Source organism: Myotis nattereri (assembly GCF_964212035.1).
Source record: "Myotis nattereri genome assembly, chromosome: 5".
NCBI lineage: Eukaryota > Metazoa > Chordata > Mammalia > Chiroptera > Vespertilionidae > Myotis > Myotis nattereri.
The window spans coordinates 30,009,194-30,033,028 of record NC_138080.1 but is presented as its reverse complement, the minus strand read 5'-3'; the positions used below and the strand labels follow the sequence as shown (position 1 = coordinate 30,033,028).

The 23,835-nt window shown below is 49.4% G+C and overlaps 1 protein-coding gene across 3 annotated transcripts in view; it reads left to right on the top strand.

Annotated features, from left to right (window-relative positions):
* The first annotated feature begins 11,924 nt into the window (after positions 1-11,924).
* ATCAY (ATCAY kinesin light chain interacting caytaxin) overlaps positions 11,925-23,835 on the top strand; it is a 35,221-nt gene continuing 23,310 nt past the window's right edge. For 2 of the 3 annotated variants that reach the window (XM_081092233.1, XM_081092231.1), the window contains exons 1-2: positions 11,935-12,310; positions 14,718-14,827. In XM_081092233.1, the coding sequence (XP_080948359.1) occupies positions 14,751-14,827 (77 nt within the window). In that variant the 5' untranslated portion in view covers positions 11,935-12,310; positions 14,718-14,750. Of the gene's footprint in view, positions 12,311-14,717; positions 14,828-23,835 lie in introns of all 3 variants that reach the window. The other variant, XM_081092232.1, reaches the window with a different exon arrangement.

Genomic DNA, 23,835 nt, shown 5'->3' with positions numbered 1-23,835 from the left:
GTTGCCAACTTTTCGGACCTCACGGACCACCAGTGGTCCACGAACTACCAGTTGGCAACCGCTGATCCAAAGGTTTCCTTAAACCAGCAGTCGCCAACCTTTTGGGCCTCACACAATCCAGTGGTCCGTGGACCACCGGTTGGTGACCCCTGGGTTAGAGCATTAACCCAGTACACCAAGGTTGTGGGCTTGATCCCTGGTCAACAAGAATCAACCAATGAATGCATAAATAACTGGAACAACAAATTGATGTTTCTCTCCCTTCCTCTTTCTATAAATTCAATCAATCCATATATTTTTTTTTTTAATTAGGATTTTAACTGTTTTTTTAAATATACATATTTTTTAGTTTCAGAGAGGAGAGGAGAGGGAGAGATAGAAACGTCAATGATGCGAGAGAATCATTGATCAGCTGCCTCCTGCATGCCCCCTACTTGGGATCAAGCCTGCAACCCGGGCATGTGCCCTTGACCAGAATCAAATGCAGGATCCTTCAGTCCACAGGCCAACGCTCCATCCACTGAGCCAAACCGTGTATTTTTTAAAAGTCTCCCAATTTTTAAATGCAACTAATTCAAATAACGGTAAAGAAGACAGAAAAAACCACACCACAGGCCAAAGAAAGCTGGTGTGAGAAGCAAACATGGTCTGCAGGCTGCCCACTTCAACCTGTGACCAAGGCTGAGCACTTGTGAGTGGTAGTCAAAGGAGGGAAAATCAAGTCAGAGATTTACTCTTGCTCAAGCCTCCCCTTAAGCAATGACCTCTTCACCTATTTGTCACTTCTCCTAACACTCCCCCAGGTGATGTGTAAACTAAGTCAGACTGAGGTCAAGTCTGAGTGCCAAGCAGTTAAAAATCTCCACACTGAATATCAGCTATGCTGCAGTGCTGAGAGAAAAGCTCTGCTCCAGCATACTGACCTTAGCTTGGTTTTCCTGGAGCATCTGTGACTACTTCACAGGGGGAAGTAACATTCATAGCTAGGATGGTGCATTGTGAAGTATGACACCCACTGCTAACTATGGTCACTAAAGACATTCATCAGGGAGGATGTCTTCAAATCTATTTTATTGGCAGTCAGATCACATGTAATTACTTACGTGTATGCACACACCTACTCACCCAGCAATCATTTCATTTTACATGCTGGTTCACAAGGGTTTTATATTCAAAACACATATATTGTACATTCATACCCATAACAATTCTGATTTTTTTAACAGCAGAATCTTCTTTTTAACCATGAAAGCCCAAGTGTATTCTCCAGGTGAAATGCCCATTTCAGATCCAGAGAGCCCAGAAAACACTCTGACACACTGGAAAGGGGTTCGGTGAACTAAATCCTTGGGCGCCTGGGAGGGTGACAGGATTTTATTCTCCTCCAGGCCCATATGCAACCTTCTTTACAATGTAGTCAGGAGTCTCCGGCTCCAAATCAGAACCCCTGGCTCCTCAAGACAGAGCCACTGGGCTGCTTGGTGTTCCCAAGCAGGGGTTCCAGAGACTGGTGACCTTCCTGAGCCTGAGGCTGAGCCAGATTCTGTTTGGCAGGGAAACTTCCGCAATTCTCGTCCATCTTTCTGAACAGAAATATGGTCCCCACACAGAGGGTGGCTATGTGGTGAGCCCTGCTCATCACGTGCTTAATAACTCTGTCCTGATGATATTATACTGGTTAAACTAAAGAGAACGCATTATGAACACGCCCTCCTAGAAGCAGTGAAAGAATTTCCAACCAGGAACAATATGGCCATGCCTTCTTGCTGCTGTGAACCTGTCAAGTGATGAATGGCCAACGTTTCGGGAATGGCAAGGGGTCATCTATGGTTCCATCCCTCCCCTGCTGCTTTAAGGGGCAAAAAAAAAATAAAAATCCAAAACACTTTCACAGACATGTCTACACTGGTCTAACATGTGCCTCTCTGGTGTCAACAGAGGAGGACTAGACAGCCAACTTGAGATTCTCATGGGCAAGTATAATAGACATGGAACCACCAACCATGGATTCAACCAATGACATTCAAAGGTAAAAAGAAGCCACTGGCTTTTTTTTTTAATTGATTTTTTACGGAGAGGAAGGGAGAGGGATAGAGAGTTAGAAACATTGATCAGCTGCCTCTTGCACACTCCCTACTGGGGATGTGCCCACAACCAAGGTACATGCCCTTGACTGGAATCGAACCTGGGACCCTTCAGTCCGCAGGCTGACGCTCTATCCACTGGGCCAAACCGGTTAGGGAGCCACTGGCTTTTTTAAAACAATCATTCCAAGGGTCTTAGATGTAATAGCTCATTCTGCTCCTGGAGAGCAAACCTCATCAAAGAGTAAACCTCAGTGAATGGAACTGACTTTCTGAAATACAAAACCTACAGAATCAAATCGAAGCAATTCTCAATTTTTAGTCAAGTGTCAAATGAGGCACTTGGGATACATTAATTAATTTGGGGGGAATACATTAATTTAAAAAGGCAAATGGACAGTGATATAGCACAAATGCAACTTACCTTTACAGGGGAAAAACTTGCCAAAGCAAAATATCTTCCCACAAAAAGAAGTCCAGTTCCCCAAAATATTTACAAAGAAAGTTTCCGGCTGAAAGAAACATGGCAACTTTAAAATTAACCATAAAAGCCCTAGCCGGTTTGGCTCAGTGGATAGGATAGAGTGTCAGCCTGCGGACTGAAGGGTCCCAGATTCAATTCCGGTCAAGGGCACTGCCTGGGTTGCAGGCTCAATCCCAGTAGGGAGCATGCAGAAGGCAGCCAGTCAATTATTCTCTCTCATCATTGATGTTTCTCTCTCTCTCTCCCTCTCCCTTCCTCTCTGAAATCAATAAAAATACTTTTTTTAAATAAATAAAATTAACATAGAACACAAGTATAAAAAGAATAAGCAGAGAATTTCTGGCAGATACCCTGGTATGAAACAGAACAAGAAAACAAAACCTTTTCCTACCAAGATTCTAAATACTCTATGAATAAACACCACACTTCAAATTTAAGGCATTATAAACATAGAAAAAGAAATGCAAAAAAATAAAACACCCAAAAAACCCTCTCTGATTTGTCAGTTTCCAAATTATGTTCTGAATTATGCAGCATTACTCAGCTTTGATGATTAAGGTGTCTCAGTGATGAAAACAAAAACTGATATTAACACAATAAAAAACCCCAGAATCATCTTAATCGACTAAGACCAGTCAAAATGGAGAGCTCCTCCAACTAGCTGGGATATGTAGTACTTAATTATCAAATTTATCTATATCTTCTGCAGTATCCTTTCATGATTAAATTTTTAAATATATATATATATATATATATATATATATATATATACACACACACACACACACACACATACACACACACACACACACATTGATTGATTTCAGAGCGGAAGGAAGAGGAGAGAAGATAGAAACATCAATGATGAGAGAGAAGCATTGATCGGCTGCCTCCTGCACGCCCCACACTGGGGAATCAAGCCCGCCACCCGGGCATGTGCCCTGGACCAGAATCGAGCCCAAGACCCTTCAGTCCGCAGACTGACACAAATCTCCACTGACCTCATGTGTGCAGGGAGCTGAAATGGAGCGGGAAAAACGCCTGCAGCAAAGGCCCTGGTGAAGGGGCCCTCATCCGCCTCAGGGGTGGCTGGGCCCGGTGGTTGGCTCCTGGGGTCTGTGAGAAACTGGCCCAGGAGGCCCTGCCAGGCTACCAGCTGGACACTGACAGAGGCTGATACGTGGAAAGGATGGAGGAGGCGCTGCCTCCTGGGGGTGCAACCGTGCCCCCCTCCCCCTCCCCGCCTGGGACCGGGTCTTGATTGCCGAAGGAGCCAAGGGCAGCGATGCTCCAAGAACAAGGCGGGCGTGTGGGGGAGGGGGTGTTTGTAATTTGTGACATGCGAGACCCACCCGTCTCTGCCCACAGAACCCTCCCTCCCCTGGCTGCCTCCCAGGCCGCCCCGCTCTCCTCTGGGCTCCTTTCTCTCCCTTCCCTTTACTCCATCTTCAACATCCTCCACCTGCTCCATTCAGCTTCAAGGTCCCTCCCTGTCCTCGCTGCTCCCCTCCAAGCCGCTCCCCTCCCGAAGCCGCAGGTGCCACTCTCCCATTGGACCTCAGGTCCTCCCCTGTGCCCAGCGGCTACCCCTCCCCACGCCTCTGCCTCTCCCTCTGGTAGCCCCCCAGGTCCCCGTCTTCCCTCAAGCCCTCCACCCCGACCTCCAGGGTCCGCATCCCACACAGCCCTGCCCGGGCCAGGTACCCGCCCAAGTAGGACTTTCTTCCCAACCAGGGGTCAGGTCCCCGCCTCCACTCCCCTCTCACCCCCGACCGAGGTGCCTGCTCCACCCCTGCCCGGCCTCGGACCTCCCGGCACAGTTCGGCGTCCATCCCCTGGGCAGGCCCAGGGCCCCCTCCCACGCCGGGAGCCCCTCCGCTCTCCCCTTGACAGACACAACTCGGGGCCGCGGCCTTCTCAGCGGAGCAGGCCCCCCACCTGCGTCCCGCCCCACTCCCACCGAGACACCGGCCCGCGGGTACTCGCGGCGCGGTTTCCGCGGGGCCGGGCTGCGGGGAGGCCGTTACCTGAAGTGCGACTGGGCGCCCTGCGCTGAGCGTGGAAGCTCCTCTCCGCCCTCCCGGCGTCTCCAGGCCGGAGGCAACGAGGGGCGGGGCCTCCTGGCGCGACGTACCCCGGCCGCCTGTCACTCGTGCCGGCGAAGAGCCCCAGGCCCCGCCCCCCGCGCGCCTGCTCCCTTCCTACTCCTGGTCTGGGGGATTGACTCCGCCTCTAGCCCCGCCCCACAAGCCCCGCCTCTCACTCGGAGCCCCGCCTTCCCTCCGACGGCTCCGCCTCCGAGGACTCTGGCTCGGACCCCAGCCCACTCCCAGGCCCCGCCCCATACTGAGAGACCCCGCATCTTGCTCCACATCCGAAGTCTTTGCTTGAGTCCAGCTCTATGTCCCGGACTGGGTCCTTAGAGCCCCGCCTTCCATTTGACCACCCAAATGTGGGGAGTCTGGGCTCAAGCCCCACCCCATCTCGGAGCCCCGCCTTCCCTTTAACCACTCAGCGTTGGGGGTTCTCTGCCTCGTGGGCCTCCTTCTTGGCCTCTCATCCCAAGCACTGTCCCACTCAACACTTAAAATTTAGTGGCTCTAAATTAGTAATTTTCTACCGAAGTGATATGCCCCAGAGGACGTTAGGTGGTATCTGGGGACATTTGTGGTTTTCATGACTGAGGAATGGAGGGGTGAGGTACTGTTTAACACCCCACAGTGTCCAGAGTGGCCCCCCAAGAGGGAGATTACATAACATCCTTTTTCCTGTTATTGACCAAATGTCACTAGTGCTGATGTGGAGAAACCTACTCTAAGTGAAATAAATTTTGAGAGATATTTCTTGACCCACCTATTACAGGTGTGGACCCTGAGATAGAAGATATCAAGAAGGGCTCTTGGTGGCTTATAGGGCTCAAATTACCAAAAATAGATAGATAGATAGATAGATAGATAGATAGATAGATAGATGATAGATAAAGCAAGCCTAGCAGCCATTTTTACACAAGGCCTCTCATGCAAACTGCTTCAGGGAGAGGCCTGCACTGAACCACCTGTCTGCACTGTGTTTCTGTCATCTGAACCAGCCCTTATAAAGGACTTCCTAGTATCCTATTTCAACCAATAGGATTGAGTCTTTATTTGTCCATCCAATCAGAGCTGTGCAGCTCTGATCAACCACAGGCTCTATTCTGACCAATCAGGATAGTGCCTTTTGGACCAATCAAACTGGTAGGATTTGGAGTCTTCCTTTGTATCAAGGACCAGGAATGGGGACCTCTGTCCATATAAGCCACTTCCCATTGGCTGAGAGAGCTAACTTTTCCTTTCCATCAGAGATGGTTCCCTCACTGAGCTGAAACACCGATTTTTCCAGGCAGGCTAGTAAGGAGCAGAGCAGAGCTTTCTAGCCAGAGAGGGGCCTGGCCCCAGGGCTATCTCACAATTATGCTGCTTTCACAGCTGTGCTGTATCACAATTGAACTGTTTTGCACTGAATAAAGTTTTCTTCTATAATGCACCCCAATTTGGGATTCCTATTACTATTGAATTGACGCCAGTGATTACCAGTTGACACAGGCCAGGTCATCTTGGGGAATGCAGCAGTGAGCGAGACTGACATGGTACCAGTCCTCAAGAACTTCGAATCAGGGAAGCAGATCATAACCAAATTATTAATTACAAGTATGGTATTATCTTGGTTAATAACAACTTTATTGAGATATAATTCACCCATTTAAGGTGTGCAAGTCAATCATTTTCAGTACCTTCACAGGGTTACTCACCATCACCACTAACTCCAGAACATTTTTATTACCCCAAGAAGAAACCCTGTACCCATTAGCAGTCACTCCCCCAGCTCCTGGCAATCAGCAGTGTGCTTTCTGTCTCTATGGATTTTCCTGTTCTGGACATTTCATATCAATGGAATACTTGACAACAAAAAAGAATAAACTCTCTATTATTGATTAATTGATTGATTGATTGATTGATTAATTGACTTGAGAGGGGGGGAAGGGAGGGAAAGAGAGGGGGGACCCACACTGATTTGTTGTTCCATTTATGCATTCATTGGTTGATTCTTGTATGTACCCTGACCAGAGATTGAACCTGTAACATTAGCATACTGGGAGCGATGATCTAACCAACTGATCTACCCGGCCCAGGCAAGGAATAAACTCTTAATACATACAACCACTTAGATGAAGTTCTAGATAATTATACTGAGTGGGAAAAGCCAGTGCCAAAAGCCTACATACATACTCTTACGGTTTTATTTACATAACATTCTTGAAAGGTCAAAATTATAAAAAATGGAGAACATATTTGCTATTTCCAGGGGTTAAGGACATGGGGACAGGAGGTGGGGAGTAGAAGTGGCCATAAAATGGCAACATGAGAGATTCTGGGGTGATAGAAAAATTTTGAATCTTGACTATCAAAAGCAATAGTGAAATAGTAATGTAATTTTGTAAGATGTTACCATTGGGTAACTTGGAGGGGAAAGGGTACACAGGCTCTCTCTGTGTTATTTCTTAAAACCACATGGGATTCTAAAATTATTTTGAATTTTTAAAAATTAATTTTATAAAAGGCCAAAAAAGTACATTTACTGACTGTGGTGGGGTAGTGTTCTTTTGCCCCTTAATTTAAGCGAGCAGGGGGCCAGTTAATTCTTGGACAGAAACCATGGCAAGCCCAGGGTGCCAAGGAAAGCCCTTTGGGTGATTTAGTGGATGGCATTCTTCCATTTGTGTCTTTATGACCATGTGTGGCCTCGAGGAACAATCTGCCAAGCACAGTTCTCCCCCCATGTGCTGGCTAAAGCCCAGTGTGGTAATTATACATGGCCTCCCTCCAATTCCCTGCAGCTCTAACTTGATGAAGGCTGCATGCTTTATAGCAGAGCTGTTTTAATTGTTTTCTCTGGATTACATAACACCTTTTTTCCTGATATTGAGTACAAGCATTGTGCTAAATGCTTTACCTGCACCATCATAACTAGTCCTCACACTAGTCCTCGGAAGTAGATACAGTCAGTTCTCATTATCGGCAGTAGTTCCATTCTATAAAGTCAGTACAAACACTGAACCACTGCTTGTAAGGGAAATACAGTGTTGGGTTCCTGTGAGCCTCTGGTCGCAACATTTTTATCAACTGATCAGTACATCACTTTGTTTTATGTGTACGTTTTGTTTAAGGAGATCTTGATATACATTGTGATTCCTTAACATTGAACTCACAGCCCATAGCACTATAACTCATGCCAGAATGAAGCTTATATCATACTCATGTCTTGCCCTAACCGGTTTGGCTCAGTGGATAGAGCGTCGGCCTGCGGACTGGAGAGTCCTAGGTTCGATTCCAGTCAAGGACATGTACCTGGGTTGCGGGCACATCCCAAGTAGGAGATGTGCAGGAGGCAGCTGATCGATGTTTCTCTCTCATCGATGTTTCTAACTATCCGTTTCCCTTCCTCTCTGTAAAAAAAAATCAATAAAATATATTTTTTTAAAAATACTCATATCTTCTCCATAAGGCACATCCCAGCCAACTTGTGCTTAGAAACACTAGACAGCTCTTCAGCGACATGAGTGGGGGCCATTATAAAAAGTGAAATCACCAATAATAATCACAAAAAAATGCAAAAGCACAGCATTAAATAAACCCCAAAAAGGGAAGTCATTTACAGTCTGGACAGAGCAGAAGGGAACCTGCACTCAAATTTTTTACCGCTTTGGGCTGCCTGCAAATGACCCTGAAAGCGCCATGAGTATTGATTTGGGGGTTACAAATGTCACAAATAGATTTCAGCCAGTAGGCAAACTCACAAATAAGAAAACAACAAGTAATGAGGATCAAATGTACTCGTATTAATCCCCTTTGCAAGCCAGGAAAATGAGACTTGAGGAGGTTTAACAGTTTCAATGCTTTAACAACTTTACTGAGAACCAACTATGTTTCAGGAATTCTTCTAGGGCAGGTTTCTCATCTCAGCACCATTGACACTGGTGTCCAGATACTTCCCTATTGTGGAGGATTGTCTATTGTAGGGTGTAGAGCAGCATCTCTGGTCTCTTCCCACTCCATGCCAGGATCACTGGCATCCCTCGTGATAACCAAAAATGTCCCCAGACATCACCAAATGTCCTGGGTGTGGGGGAGAGCAGAATCGCTTCCCAATTATAAGCACTGGTCTAGGAATTAGAGATTCAGTAATAACAAACTCCAACATCTATGATCTCAAGAAGCTTACATTATGGGGGACTGGGGAATGGGATGAGGGGTTAATGTTTACGGGGAAAGAGTGTCCGTTTGAGAAGATGGAAAAGTTCGGGAGATGGATGGTGGTGACGGTTGCACACTGTGAAATGTAATTAATGCCACTTAACCTTACACTTAAAATAATCAGAATGGTAGATTTTCTGTTATACATATTTTAACGCAATTTAAAATACAAACACCAACCTTAGGTCTCAAGTTGGGCCCCCCGAGCGGCTGCTGCTGCAGCACCACGGACAGCTCCCAGCGCCCTCTCAGGGGGGAGCGGCTGGGCTTCTCAAATAGCTCTCTGTCCAGAATGCCTTTCTCTCCCTTTCCATCCTTCTAACTCCTCCTCAGTCTTCAGGGTCTAGCTCACATCTTCACTGCCCTGGGATATCTTCCCATGCACACCCTCCCCCCAAGCCACTCTGCTTCCAAGATGTCTCTAAACTAGCCCAGATCCCGTTGCCCATCTGTTTCTCATAGTGGGAGTCCTAGGAAAGGAAAGTCTTATTTGTGTTTCGGACCCCAGTGCCCAGCACAGGACTGGTCTGAATTTCCCACTCAGGTAACACAGAAATCTTTCCCAGAGCTCCACTTGCTCCAGCCAGGAGGTGCAAAGTCCAGATCTTGTGCTGCAGGCTCTGGGCTCCAATCCCCCTCTGCTGTGGGGCAGTTGCTTTATGCCTTTGGCTTGGAGGGGTTCATACCCTGATGCTGTGAGGGAGGCAGCCAGGCAATCGTGTTGTGTGGTACCCATGACGGGAATGAGCATTCATGTGTCCTACCTACATTTCCCAAACATCTCCTTTATGTCAGGTGCAGCTGCCCTCTACGGAGAATATTGCAGTGAACAAGACCCACTATGTCTAATTTGCCTTGAAATGTATAGTCTAATTAGGACAGTCAGACAATAAACAAAGAAACAAGTAAATTATTTCAAGCAGTGGGAAGTGCTGCGGGAAAAAAAAATCATCAGGTTTCTCAATGAGTCCATAGACACCCATGTTGACAGCAGTACTAGTCACAATAACCAAAAAAAGTGGAAACAAGCCAAGTGTCCAACCAATGGTGAATGGATAAATACAATATGGTCCATCCACACACTGGAATATTACTCAGCCATGAACAGGAGTGAAGCTCTGACACTCGGTACACATGGATGCAACGTGAAAACATGATGCTCAGTGGGAGAAGCCAGACACAAAAGGCCAGGTAGTGTGTGGTTCCATTTGTAGGAAACGTTCAGAACAGGCAAAGCCACAACGACAGGAAGTGGATTCATGAGTGTCAGGGGCTGGGCAGGGGGGATTGAGGGAGGGCTTAATGGGGATGGGATTTCTCTTTAGGGTGATGAAAAAGTTCTGGAACTAGATAGTGGGGATAGTTGCACAACAATGTGAATGAATGTATTTAATGCCGCTGAACTGTGTACTTACTTGCAAATGGTTAAAGTGACAAATCTTATGTTATGTACCACATTGTACCACAATCTAAGTATATATACTTTAAAAAATCAGACTGGACAATGGGATGTAGGGGGATGGAGTAGGAGGCAAGGTAGGGGGGGATAAGGTAAGGCCTCTCTGAAGAGAATACTCCTGAGGTGACACCTGAATAATGTGAACTTTCGGGGGAAGAGCGTTCCTGGCAGAGGGAACAGCATGTGCAAGGGCCCTGGGGTGGGAATAAATTTGATGTGTTCACAGAGCAGGCAAATACCATTGTGGTGATTAAGGGGCTGGAGAGAAGAATAAGCGTAAGTTCCTACCAGGTCCTACTTGGGGTCATATATTAGCTGCCATAACAAAGGACTACAAACCAGATGGCTCAAAGCTATAACACGTTTCTTTTCTCACAGTTTTGGAGAACAGAAGTCCAAAGTCCAGGTGCTGGCAGGGCTGGCTCCTGCTGGAGGCTGTGAGGGCGAATCTATTCCAGGCCTCTCTCCCAGCCTCTGCAATTGCTGGTGTTCCTTGGCTTATAGATGCATCACCTGACCTCCGCCTCCCTTGTCACATGGTGTTCCCCTCTCACATGTCCCCTTCCCTTCTCCTCTCTCATAGACACCTGTCATCGGATTTAAGGCTCATCCTAAATCCAGGATGATCCTTAACTTACTTCCAGCTGCAAAGACTATTTTTTTCAAATAAGGTCACTTGCAGGGTTTTAGGGCATGGCCATATCTTTTTTGGGGAAAGAGGCTCTACTCAACCTGCTACAGGTCTAAAAAGTAAGCAAGAGCCTGGCCTGTGTGGCCCAGTTGGTTGAGCGTGGCCCTGTGCACCAAACGTCCCCGGTTGGACTCCCAGTCAGGGCATATGCCCAGGTTTCAGCTTCCATCCCCAGTCAGGGTACCTGCAGGAGGCAGCAGATCGATGTTTCTCTCTCCCTTCCTCCCTCCCTCCCTCTACTCGTTCCCCTCCTCCTCCCCTCTCTCTCAAATCAATTTTTAAAAATTATTTTTAAAAAACAGTAAGCAAGAAACATGTATACAGCCTTTCCCGTGCTGCTGCACCGCGTTAACCACTCCCCGCGCATTATCTTCAAATGCTGAAATGCCAGGACCGTTTTTTCCATTTCACAGGTGAGGAAACTGAAGCCGATCCAGGGCTCAACCCCGCATCTGGTCTGATTTCGGAGGATGCACTGTGAGCGCTACTCCATTCTGCAGCCTCCCGAAGTCCTGCCGGTCAAGGTCACCGCAGTGCACCACTGCGAGGAGCGCCCTTCCCTCCGCGGCCGAGCGAGCGAGCCCGGTGAGGTCTGGTCTCTCCAGCACACGCCCCGCCCGGTCCTAGGCTCACGGCTCAATCGTAGGGCGTGGCCGGCTGAGGCACCGCCAACCGGGGTCCTGAGGACATCGTTTCCTCCCTCCTCCCTTCTTAATCGAAGGAATGAGGCCTTCGCCGCCATCGGGTTATTTGTTTGTTTGCTCCTTGTTTTGTTTTTAAATCTGTGATGCGCCATCAGGACAATCATTTCCGCTTCTGCGGCGGGCGAGGCTCTCGGACAGGTCCCCTCCCAGCCAATGGAGAGCCGCGGATCCGGCAGGGGGCTGTGCTGTTCGGGCAGCCCTGCCCCCACCGACCCACCCCGCACACAAAAGCAGCGGAATTAACCATCTTACGGAAGCCGAGCCTCTGACGGCTGCGAGCTGGAACGCCGAATATACCTGGGAGTCGCAGGCTGCGACGATGACCCGGCGCGCCGCTGCCTCCGAGCGCGGGGGAGCCGACAGCTAGCTGCACGCCGCTCGCGCCCCGGGACAAAAGCGCCCTCCGCGCCCGCCACGTCGCTCGGGGTGACCTTGCTTGGATGCAGAGTCCGCCCCTGCGCGCATCTTCCTCGGATGCTCTGAGAGCCCGCGGACGGGCTGGGAAGACCGGGGATGCCGGGCTGCAGCCGCGCAGGGCTCGCCTTTGTCTGCGCGTAACCGGGAGAGGCCTCGGAGGGAACCAGCACTCACCGCGGAGGTGAGTCCACCTTTTGCTTTCCCCCCACCCTGCTGGGCGGGGTGCCCCAGGCATCTGCTGCTGCAGCCCCCCTTCCGGCCGATGGAGCTGGTGGGGAGCGAGAGCCACGGTCCTGACTCTTTGGATGGGAACCCATCCGCTTCTCCGTCAGCCGGCGCTCACACCTACCGTTCCCCTTCCATGCCTATCGCTCACCTGGGGGCAGAGCACCGCACAATTTTCAGGACGCGTTTGGAGATGAGGCGGCTAAAACCCGCAGCCCCTCTCCGGAGCGCTTCCTACCAGACCAGAATGCCCACGTCCCCCCTCTGTGCCTTTCCTATTTATAGGCCTGGGAGCGATCCGGTAGGAGGCTTGGAGAGTGTGTACATCAAGGCTTGCCTATGGGGTGGGAGGCAGGGAGGTGGCTGAAGGCAGATTCCCCCTCTCTGGTCTTGACTGTGATGCGCTAATAATTCAGCACAACCGCGCAAAGGAACACTTCCCAGCCCTCCCAGCCTTTGCCTCATTGCCATTCTTCAATGTGAAGTCAGGATGGGAGAGTGGGAGTGGACAGGGCCTACGGGGCCTACCCACACCCACATGTAGAGGACCTCGGGGCAACATGTGTCGCTCCCAGGTCTGGGCTGTAGGTATGTGTGATTGCGGGGGGGGGGGGGGGGGGCGGGGGGGGGTCCTTCCTGGGGGCTGAGGTCACACCCAACTCAGGATAAGGAAAACTGACGCAAAAGACCACTCCCTTCCGGCAGGAAATGAAGTCCCATTGCACCGACCTCTCACTTACAGTAGGGTTCCGGGTGGTCGTGGTTGCCCATTCGGTCCGGAAGATTTTTATTTATTTTTTTTGGCGAACTGCGTCTCACTGTCCCTTGTCCATGAATGAATGACGACATTCACGGAAGTGGGGAAAGGGTTCGAAACTGCAGCCATCCTCTCCCTCCCTGCCTGGCCCTCACCGGTCTCAGGCTCCACCTGGGTCCTCCCGCTCTGAGCCAGGATCCCAAACGCAGACCCTCACCCTTTCCGGGGACCGTGGTCCAGTGCGGGCAGCGCTTGGGATGTCACACCTGAGCTGTTGGCCGTGCACCGGCTCCACAGAGGGGCGGCTGGGCAACAGGGAAGGTGGGGGGCTGGCTGGAGGTGAGGGACCTGAGACACTCACAGGTGAGGATAACAACACTGGGGCTGTTTGGAGGGTGGGAGAATGGGATGAAGGACACAGCAGGTCCTCTATAATGACAGCCAAAGCCATGCCTGAAATCCTTTCACAAATCTGCGGATGAAAACAGGGTTTCTCAATCTCAGATCTATAGGCACTGGGAGCCAGATGATAATATCCTGGGCGCTGCAGGGTGTTGAGAATCATCCCTGGCCTCCACCCTTTCAGTCCCAGGAGCAACCCCCCTCCAGTTGTGACAACCAAACATTGCCACGTGTTCCCTGCTGCTGCTGGGGGGGTGGGGGGGGGGGTCAGAATTGCCCCCAGTAGAGAACCGCAGATTTAAAAGCACAGAACCTATGGTGTCATTTGAGTTCTACGATCCTGGATTGTTATGCCCAGAAGGTATCATAGAGATTATTTCTAGCACAACTCTTTCATTTACAAACAGGGAAACTGAAGCTGGGAGAGGTGAATGGCCTGAGAGTCTGCCATACCCCAGGTTATACCCAAATTCAATCTCACTCAGCAGCTGGCTCTGCTCCCAGACAGCCCAGCACTTAGGCCATCATCTGGAGTGCTGTGTCTCCCCCGCCCCTGCCCTCAGCCAGCTCCTAGAACAAGAAAAACAAAACTGGCATTTTGTGGTTGGTAATAGTTATGATCCTGACTCCCAGCCCCAGTCACTTTCCACACCGCCTTCATTAGCCCTCAGGTCAGCAAGTTGTCAAGATTTTCTTCTTTGGGTGGGTGGGGGAGCGGGGGAGATAAAGGGGCAGTGTAGGTGGCCTGGAGCGGATAGAGATGAGTTGGAGAGATGGGTTGGGGTTGACCAGGTCCTGTTTGAAACTGTCAATCCCAGCAAGGAAGCTTAAGTATATCAGTCATCAACACTTTAGTATAAATGAGTTTAATTGCTTTATGGCTTCCCAGTTGAAGACTAAGATAATTAAAGGGTGATGAGCCCTGGGCAAGGTGGATTTCAGAGCGTTAGATGGAGGGGAGCCTGTAGCTAGAGCCCCAGTCTCTCACCTGGATTCAAACCCCAGACCCACATGGGTGCTCTTAGATCTCTTTGCTTCTGTTTTATCACCTGTGAAACGGGAAGCCTCATGAGGCTGGGCAATGATTCAGTAAAACGATGGGTGCCAGAGCTCTTTGCAGATGGCTCTGAAATGCTGAACATGGGTGAGGGGTTGTGATGATGATGATTGTCCAGTAAAACCTCCATCCGTGGCTCTCCTTCAGAACTCATCCCTGCTTCAAGCCACACTTGATCCCATGGGGACAACAGAAGCCACACTCCGCATGGAAAACGTGGATGTGAAGGACGAATGGCAGGATGAAGGTCTTCCCAGGTACAGCTCCCCAGGTCTCAGTGTCAGCCGTGGAGGGCGTGGGCCCAGCACTTCTCCCCGGTGGGGTGCGGGAGAACTGCCAGTTGACCAGGCCAGGCCCACAATGAATATTTACTACATTATTTAAGATTGATTTCCACCCCACCCCCGACTCTATAAAGCTCCCATTTCCACACTATTTTGAGAATTCTAAACATTCTTTCAAACCCATTTCATGGACTATTATAATAGTCTTATCTGGGTTCCCATGAATTGGGTGATAGTGTATTTTTACCTGCAGCAGTCAGAGGGACTGTGTCATACCCCTGCTTAAACCCCTGGGGCAAATGCCCATCCCACAGAGAATCCGGGGTTCGGCCGCCGCCTGCTTCTTTGAGTTTACTACCATCGCTATCTGTCCCCTTCATGCCCCTCTTGCCCCAGTAGCTTCCTTCCAGTTCCTTGCCCGTATCTGGCTGCTTCTGACTTTCAGACTTAGCACTGGCTGTTCCCTCTGCCTGGAACACTCTTCCCCAAACACCCATGCCTCCCTCATCTCCTTCAGGTCTCTGCCCACAGGCCACCTGCTCAGAGAGGACCTCCTGGCCCCTTTATTACCCTCTCCCAAGTTTCTGAAGAACGGCACCCAAAGATACCCACATCCTAACACTGGAACCTGAGAATAGTCCCTTCATGGCAAAAGGCACTTTGCAAGTGTGATTAAGTTAAGGATCTTAGAATGAGGAGATGATCCTGGGTTATCCAGGTGGTCCTTATAAGAGGGAGGCAGAAGGAGACTTGACTACAGAAGTAGGAGCTATGACAGTGATGGCGAACCTATGAACTCATTTTTTTAGTTGATTTTTTCTTTGTTAAATGGCATTTAAATATATAAAATAAATATCAAAAATAGAAGTCTTGTTTTACTATGGTTGCAAAGATAAAAAAAAATTTCTATATGTGACACGGCACCAGAGTTAAGTTAGGGTTTTTCAAAATGCTGACACGCCGAGCTCAAAAGGTTCGCCATCACTGAGCTATGATGACAGAAGTAACAGATGGGAGTCATGGGAGGAAGGGGCCATGAACCAAGGGATGCAAGCACCTCTGGAAACTGGAAAAAGCAGGAAACGGACTCTCCCCTGGAGCCTCCAGAAAAAACTAGCCCTGCTCACACCTTGCCTTTAGCCCAGTGACACTGATTTCATACTTACTCCTGGCCTCTAGCATCATAAGAGAATACACTTGTGTTGGTTTAAGCCACAAAGTTTGTGGTAATTTGTTATAGCAGCTGTAGGAGACCCATACTATCTACTACACTAATTATTTTATATATTTCTCTTTTTTTTAAAGTCCATTCCCCCCCCCCCAAGGGAACTCTGTGAGAGCAGGGGCCTTTGATTTGACCACTGCTGTATGCTAGCATGAGGACAGAGCCTGGCATACAGTTGGTGCTCAATAGATAGGATGAATGAATGACAGTCACCAGAAGGAATAAAAACAAGTAGGAAGAAAGCCCTGAGCAGCATCCACTGCTGACATTCAAGAACCACCAGGCCTCCTCTCTCTCTCTCTCTCTCTCTCTCTCTCTCTCTCTCTCTCTCTCTCTCTCTCTCGTTTTCTCCTCCAGCGAGGCATTGCTTGCATAACACAAACCATCTTCAGCACAGGCTCCCCTATTTCATTATTTGGATACAACCACTCATCTCTCTCCCCCTTTAATACAAGGACTTTACCCCAGGAGATGATGACCAAGAGTTAGTTACATAACCATCTGGGAAGGAACAAAGAGATTGAGCCTGTTCACCCTGGAAGAGGCTTTAAAGAGGTTCTACAGCTCCAGAAATCTGTTGGCAAGGGCTCTGAGGGCAGAAACTAGGCTGGTGAACCACAGGCATGAAAAGGACGCAGGTTTGAGTCCAATATAGAACACCATCTCAAATGGTCCGAGATTCGCTCTTTACAACTGGTCCCGTTCAAAAGCTAGACGGGCTTGTGGGAGCGGTCCTGGGCTCCCTCTCGACTGTGTCCAAGTGGAAGCTGCCATGTGGAGGGCGTGAGCCCCAGTTGAATTTGAATTTAGCCTCTCCCGAAGCTAGTCCGTTTCCGTCTATATTTTGCACAGGTGTGTGTGGTGTGTGGTTCTTTATAGTGAGGGGCCAGTCCTCAGAAGAGCTGAGATCTCTTGTCTGCTCAGTACCATCGTCTGTAGCAGTTTGTCTCCAGGAATAGGAGTATTTTGGGTAAGAGATGGCCACTGCATTAGGGCCAACCTCCTGCCCCTTCACCTTTAGAATGTTCTTTCCTCTCCACACTCCCTCCTAGAAGGCTTTCTCTTCAACTCTATCAGGTAGGGAGTGCTAATGCCTGAGGAAGGGGTCTCCAGACTCCCAGACTTGGCAGTTTGAGCAAATTAAGGATCATTTTCTAGCAAGGAAGTCCTGATGTAGCTAAAAAGACTCTAGTCTGGCCAGTGTTGCTCAGTGGTTGAGCGTCAACCTATGAACCAGGAGGTCACGGGTTTGTATTCTCGGTCAGGGCACATGCCCAGGTTGCAGGCTCGATCCCCCAGTTGGGGGCATGCAGGAGGCAGCCGATCAGTGATGCTCTCTCATCACTGATGTTTCTATCTCTCTCTCCCTCTCCCTTCCTCTCTGAAATCAATAAAAATATATTTTAAAAAGATAAAAATAGAGCCTTAGCTGGTTTGGCTCAGTGGATAGAGCGTCGGCCTGCGAACTGAAGGGTCCTGGGTTTGATTCCAGTCCAGGGCACATGCCTGGGTTGCAGGCTCAATCCCCAGTGGGGGTCATGCAGAAGGCAGCCAATTGGTGGTTCTATCATTGATGTTTCTATCTCTCTCTCCCTCTCCTTTCCTCTCTAAAATCAATTAAAAAATATTTAAAAAGCCAAAACCGGTTTGGCTCAGTGGATAGAGCGTCGGCCTGCGGACTGAAGGGTCCCGGGTTCAATTCCGGTCAAGGGCATGTGCCTGGGTTGCGGGCATATCCCCAGTGGGAGATGTGCAGGAGGCAGCTGATCGATGTTTCTCTCTCATCGATGTTTCTCTCTATCTCTCTCCCTTCCTCTCTGTAAAAAATCAATAAAATATATTTAAAAATATATATATATAAAAAATAAATAAAATAGAAAGGCTCCCAAATGGACAGGAAGTGGCTTTGAGAGCAGTCACTTGCTCCTGTTTCAGGGGAGGGGTCTGTTTCCTCCCCCGTAAAAAGTGGGTTCAAATGGGGTGATTGCAGTAGGTTCCTTCCAGCACCAAATGTCCAGGTTCCGATGGGTCTTCGATCAGTCTTAGGATCTCTGGCCTCTGCTGAGACTAAAGCACTCCTGGGCCTGGACTTTGAGAACATTCTGATTCAAACCCCAACAGGCTTGCTCAGCCACCTGGGCAACTCTTCAAGCATCCTTGTGCCTCAGTTTTTCTATCTGTGAAATAGGGGCAGTCATCCCTGGCTCAGGAAGTTGTGAGAACTCAATGAGGTGTGTGGGGCTGGACGGTTAAGATGGGCTGTCTAAATGATGAAGGCTGCCCAGAGTCATTGTCACCCTCAGTATTGTTCCTCTTAGGTTTTTAAAAATATATATTTGATGTATTTCAGAGAGGAAGGGAGAGGGAGAGAGAGATAGAAACATCCATGATGAGAGAGAATCAACGATTGGCTGCCTCCTGCACACCCCCACTGGGGATCAAGCCTGAAACCTGGGCATGTGCCCTGACCAGAAATCGAACCATGCCCTCCTTGTTGTCAGTGCTCAGCCGCTGAGCCATGCCAGCCGGGCTTTTCCTAGTTGTTTGTGTCTTGTTCACTCTAGTACCTTTTCCTGCCGCCCTCCCAATATTTTAAAAGGTAGACCCTCTCGAAAGTGTTGTGGAGACAAAAATGGGGCTGATGGCGGTTGCAAATGTGAATTTCAAGTAAGTTTCCCGCAGCTGCAGAGGGTCCCTCTCTCTTTTCAGCAGTTCAGTGTTTGCGAGAGAGTGGCCTCCCTGTGCAGCCCTGCGTGGTGAGGGGGCCTTGCCAAGGCTCTGTTTGTCTTCCTCGTTCTGGAAGAAATGAGTGCAGCTCCTTGATGCTGCGTCCAGCTGCATTTCAACATAAGCACCTCTGTCTGGTGCCAGACAACCCCCAATTCTATTCCTTCCAGCTCAGCGAGCCCTTCCCCGGGGCGTCTTCACGCTTCTCGCGCCCACAGCCCCCTCCTGCTGCCATTACCTTGCAGCCTCTGCCCTTCTGCAGATTCTTATGGAGTCTGAGGTGAGGGCAGCCTGGGGATTATCTATCTCACTGTCTAGTTTTCTCCTCTAATTCAGTCTAATGATCGGCATCGACTGTACGCCGCGCCCTGGGTGAAACGCTGGGGACACGTGGAGAACAGGACAGCTGCCTCAGCCCAGCCGGCGAGGCTCAATGGTTGAGTGTCGAACCAGGAGGTCACAGTTTGATTCCCCATCAGGGCACATGCCCGGGCTGCAGGCTCGATTCCCAGTATGAGGCATGCAGAAGGCAGCCGATCAGTGATTCTCTCTCATCATTGATGTCTCTATCTCTCTCTCCCTTCCTCTCTGAAATCAATAAAATACATTTTTTTAAAAAAGGCAGCCACCCTTATAGGGTGCTCACAGTCTGGGGCAGAGACAGGCTGTCCCCTTTAACCTTACAACCCACTGAGAAATTGCAGGTGGGTTCTCGGCCCTGGGAGAGGGCCTGGGTGGGGTCTGAGCAGGCACCGGCTGAGCATTCCAAGCCGAGAGAGCGACACGTGTAAAGGCCTTGAGGCCGCAGGCGCAGGACCGGGCTGAAGGGAGGCTGAGTGGAGAAACAGAACCAGGGTAGGGAAGGGCTGGACCAGGGCCTCAGAGCCAGGGAGGGGCAGGTGCAGGATCAGATGTCTGACCCCAGTGGCCATGGGCTCTGTTTGTTTATAAATGTTTATTCTGCTAGAGTCCTCATCTTTTTTTCTTTTTTTAAAAAATTTTTTTTTAATATATTTTATTGATTTTTCACAGAGAGGAAGGGAGAGAGACAGAGAGAGTTAGAAACATCGATGAGAGAGAAACATCGATCAGCCGCCTCCTGCACATCCCCCACCACGGATGTGCCCGCAACCCAGGCACATGCCCTTCACCGGAATCGAACCCGGGACCTCTCAGTCCGCAGGCCGACGCTCTATCCACTGAGCCAAACCGGTTTCGGCATCTTTTTTTTTTTTTTTTTTTTTAATGAATAACTTCTTCTTTTTATTTTTTTTTTTATTTTTTTTTTGTTTGTTTTGTTTTTGTTTTTTTATATATTTTATTGATTTTTTACAGAGAGGAAGGGAGAGAGATAGAGAGTTAGAAACATCGATGAGAGAGAAACATCGATCAGCTGCCTCCTGCACATCTCCCACTGGGGATGTGCCCGCAACCCAGGTACATGCCCTTGACCGGAATCGAACCTGGGACCTTTCAGTCCGCAGGCCGACGCTCTATCCACTGAGCCAAACCGGTTTCGGCCTTCTTTTTATTTTTTGCTTAAAGTATTACAAAGGGTATTACATATGTGTCCTTTTTTTCCACCCGCCCTAGACAGTCCCCTAGCCTCCCCTATCCCCCAGTGTCTTATGTCCATTGGTTATGCTTATAAGCATGCATACAAGTCCTTAGGTTGATCTCTTACCCCCCTCCCTCCTGCCCCCCAACCCTCCCCGGCCTTCCCGCTGCAGTTTGACAATCTGTTTGAGGCAGCTCTGCCTCTGTATCTATTATTGTTCAAAAGTTTATAATGGTCTCTATTATCCATGAATGAGTGAGATCATGTGGTATTTTTCCTTCATTGACTGGCTTATTTCACTTAGCATAATGCTCTCCAGTTCCATCCATGCTGTTGCAAATGGTAAGAGTTCCTTCCTTTTTACAGCAGCATAGTATTCCATCGTATAGATGTACCACAGTTTTCTAATCCATTCATCTTATAGTCCTAATCTTAACACGTTAAGCGCCATGTCAGTCATCGGTGACTGGCACTATACTTTCCGTCCGGACCGGTCAGTCACTGGTGCCGCCAGCATCTCGGTGAAATCGGATATCGCGGGCCAAACGGAAAGGAAGACAAAACAGGCTCGCTCGGCGCTCAATGTGTTAACAGAACATCTAGATTCTAGAAGCAGGAAGCAGCCCTCGAGGCAGAGGGACCAGGATGTGCCCTCGGCACTGGGGCAAGGAAGACCTCGGCCTGGTAAGGAGTGCAGTGTGAGAGCCCAACTGGTACGAGGTTGGAGGGTTCACAGACGCCATCTCCTGAGGGATGCACCGGTGAGGGGTTTTCGAAACATATATTTTTATTGATTTTAGAGAGGAAGGAGATGGGAGAGAGAGAGAGAAACATCAATGATGAGAGAGAATCAGTGATCGGCTGCCTCCTGCCTCCACCGTGGGGATCAATCCTGCAACCCGGCCGTGTGCCCTGACCGGGAATCAAACCGTGACCTTCAGGCGAAGGTTTTTATTTCACCCTGAAAGGGTGCATGCGTTTCCAGGAGCTGCCATAGCAAAGTACCGCCAACCGGACGGCTTAGGACACAGAAATGGATTCTTTCCTGCTTCTGGAGGCTAGACATCTGAAGTCAAGGTGCCGGTGGGACCATGCTCCCTCTGAGGCCCTCGGGCTCCCAGGGAGGGTCCTTCCGCCTCTTCCAGCTTCTGGTGCCGCCTGGCACTCCCTGGCATCCCTCGGCTCGTGGACACGTCACTTTAACCTCTGCCTCCACCTTCACAGGGCCTTCTCCTCTGAGTGCCTGTATCCACGTTTTCTTCTCCCTATAAGTACACCACTCATTGGATTCAGGGCCCCATAATCCAGTATGACCTCAACTTCATTCCATCTGCAAAGACGCTATTTGCAAACAGGCCCCAGTCCCAGGCCCTAGGGGTTAGTAACTGAGTTACCCTCCTGGGAGGACACCATTAGCGCCCACAGAAGGAGGAAGCCACACCGTGTGCCCTGCATATGCAGGGAGCCCAACCTTTTCCCTGGGTCGCCCATCACAAGGCACCCAGCAAGCTCTACCGAGAGCCATCTGCGTCCGCCTCGGTCCGTGGCAAGGCTTTAGCTCCGCGTAGTTTGAGGTTTTCCTGGGACTTGGGGGAGTAACAAGGTCTCGCCTGCCCGGAAAGCCGCAGCCCTGTGGCCGGCGGGGTGGGTATTTGCTCTGCCCTGGTCAGAAGCCGTGGCCTGTCCTCCAAGGAGTCCGGAGTCCTGCTGAGTCAGCTTCTCCAGTTCTCCAGCATGAGCTGGAACGTTTATTGAATATCCACTGCATTCTCTGGGCTGTGCCAGGCGCCTCAGCCTCATGACCTCCTTCCACCCCCAGGACAGCACCCCCCTGCCCCGCCCCGGGGCCTGCCTTTCTCCCCACCCACATCCTCCTTCCACTCTCCCTTCCCACTGCTCTCTCTGCTCCTGACACCCTGGTCCGCTTCCTGATCTGTCCCTACAACTCGCCAAGTTTATCTGGCCTCAGGGTACTCACACCTGCTGGGCCTTCCATCAAGATTGTCCTTTCCGCAGTCTTCCCATGATGATGCCAGCCTCTTGCCTTCAGTCTCCACTCAAAAGTCACCTGCTCGCCCTACCCGGTTTGGCTCAGTGGACAGAGCGCCAGCCTGCGGACTGAAGGGTCCCGGGTTCGATTCTGATCAAGGGCACATGCCTCGGTTGCAGGCTCCTCCCCGGCCCAGCCCTGATGGGGGCTTGTGCAGGAGGCAACCAATCGATGTGTTTCTCTCACACCGATGTTTCTCTCTGTCTTCCCTCTCTCTTCCACTCCCTCTAAAAATCAGTGGGAAAATATCCTTGGGTAAGGATTAGTAGCAACAAAAAAAAGTCACCTTCGCAAGGAAGCCTTCCCTGGCCACCCCTGATTGCACCCTGCCCCCCTCCTCCATCTTGCTTATTTCCCTTGTTGCAACTATCTGCTCTGTTCATCTGTTTATTTACTTGATTATCATCTTCCTTCCCTTTTGTATAAATCAGGGTTCTTAAGAAAAAAACACAGAACCAGTTGGTTTTCATTACATATAGAATATATATTTGTATGGTTGTACTTATTATTAATTAATAAATACTATTATTGTGTTTATATTATGTATGTACAATTGTACATATAAGTATGTATATTTTATTCATAATATAGATATGTTTTAACATATTATTTTGTGTATATGATTGTGGATCTTATATATATATATATATATATATATATATATGTATATATATATATATATATATATATATATATAATTTATTCCAAGGAATTGTCTTGCTCAATTGTAGGGCTGTCAAGTCTAAAATCGATAGGGCAGGCTGGAAACTCGGGCTGGATTCAATGTTGCAGTTCTTTTCTTTTTTTAACATATTTTTTAAATTGATTTCAGAAAGGAAGGGAGAGGGAGAGAGAGAGAGAGAAAGAGAGAGAGAGAGAGAGAGAGAGAGAAACATCAATGATGAGAGAGAATCATTGATCGCTGCCTCCTGCATGCCCCCTACTGGGGATGAAAGCCCGAAACCCGGCACGTGCCCTGACCAGGAATCGAAGTGTGACCCCCGGGGTTCATAGGTTGATGTTCAACCACTGAGCCAAGCAAGAATTCCTTCTTCCTCGGGAAAACCTCAGACCTTTCCGGCGCATGAGGCCCACCACATTGTTGAGGATAGCCTCTGACTTAATGTCCATGGATTATAGATTTGAACCACATCTACCTCATACCTTCCCAGCAGCACCTAGACCAGCATTTGATCAGATAACTGGGTACTAGAGCCTGGCCAAGTTGGTAAAAGCTCCTCACAACACCACCCCCCCCCCCCAATCTGTGTGTTACTGTCTGAGCCCTGTACATTTCCCAGAGCTCCCCTAATGGATTGGTGAAATTAGTGAGAAGTGGGTGCTAGCCTTATTCTCATTTTACTGACGAGGAAAAGCAAGGCTCAGAGCGGGAAGGGAAGGGAGCCCCCTGGCCGCAGAGC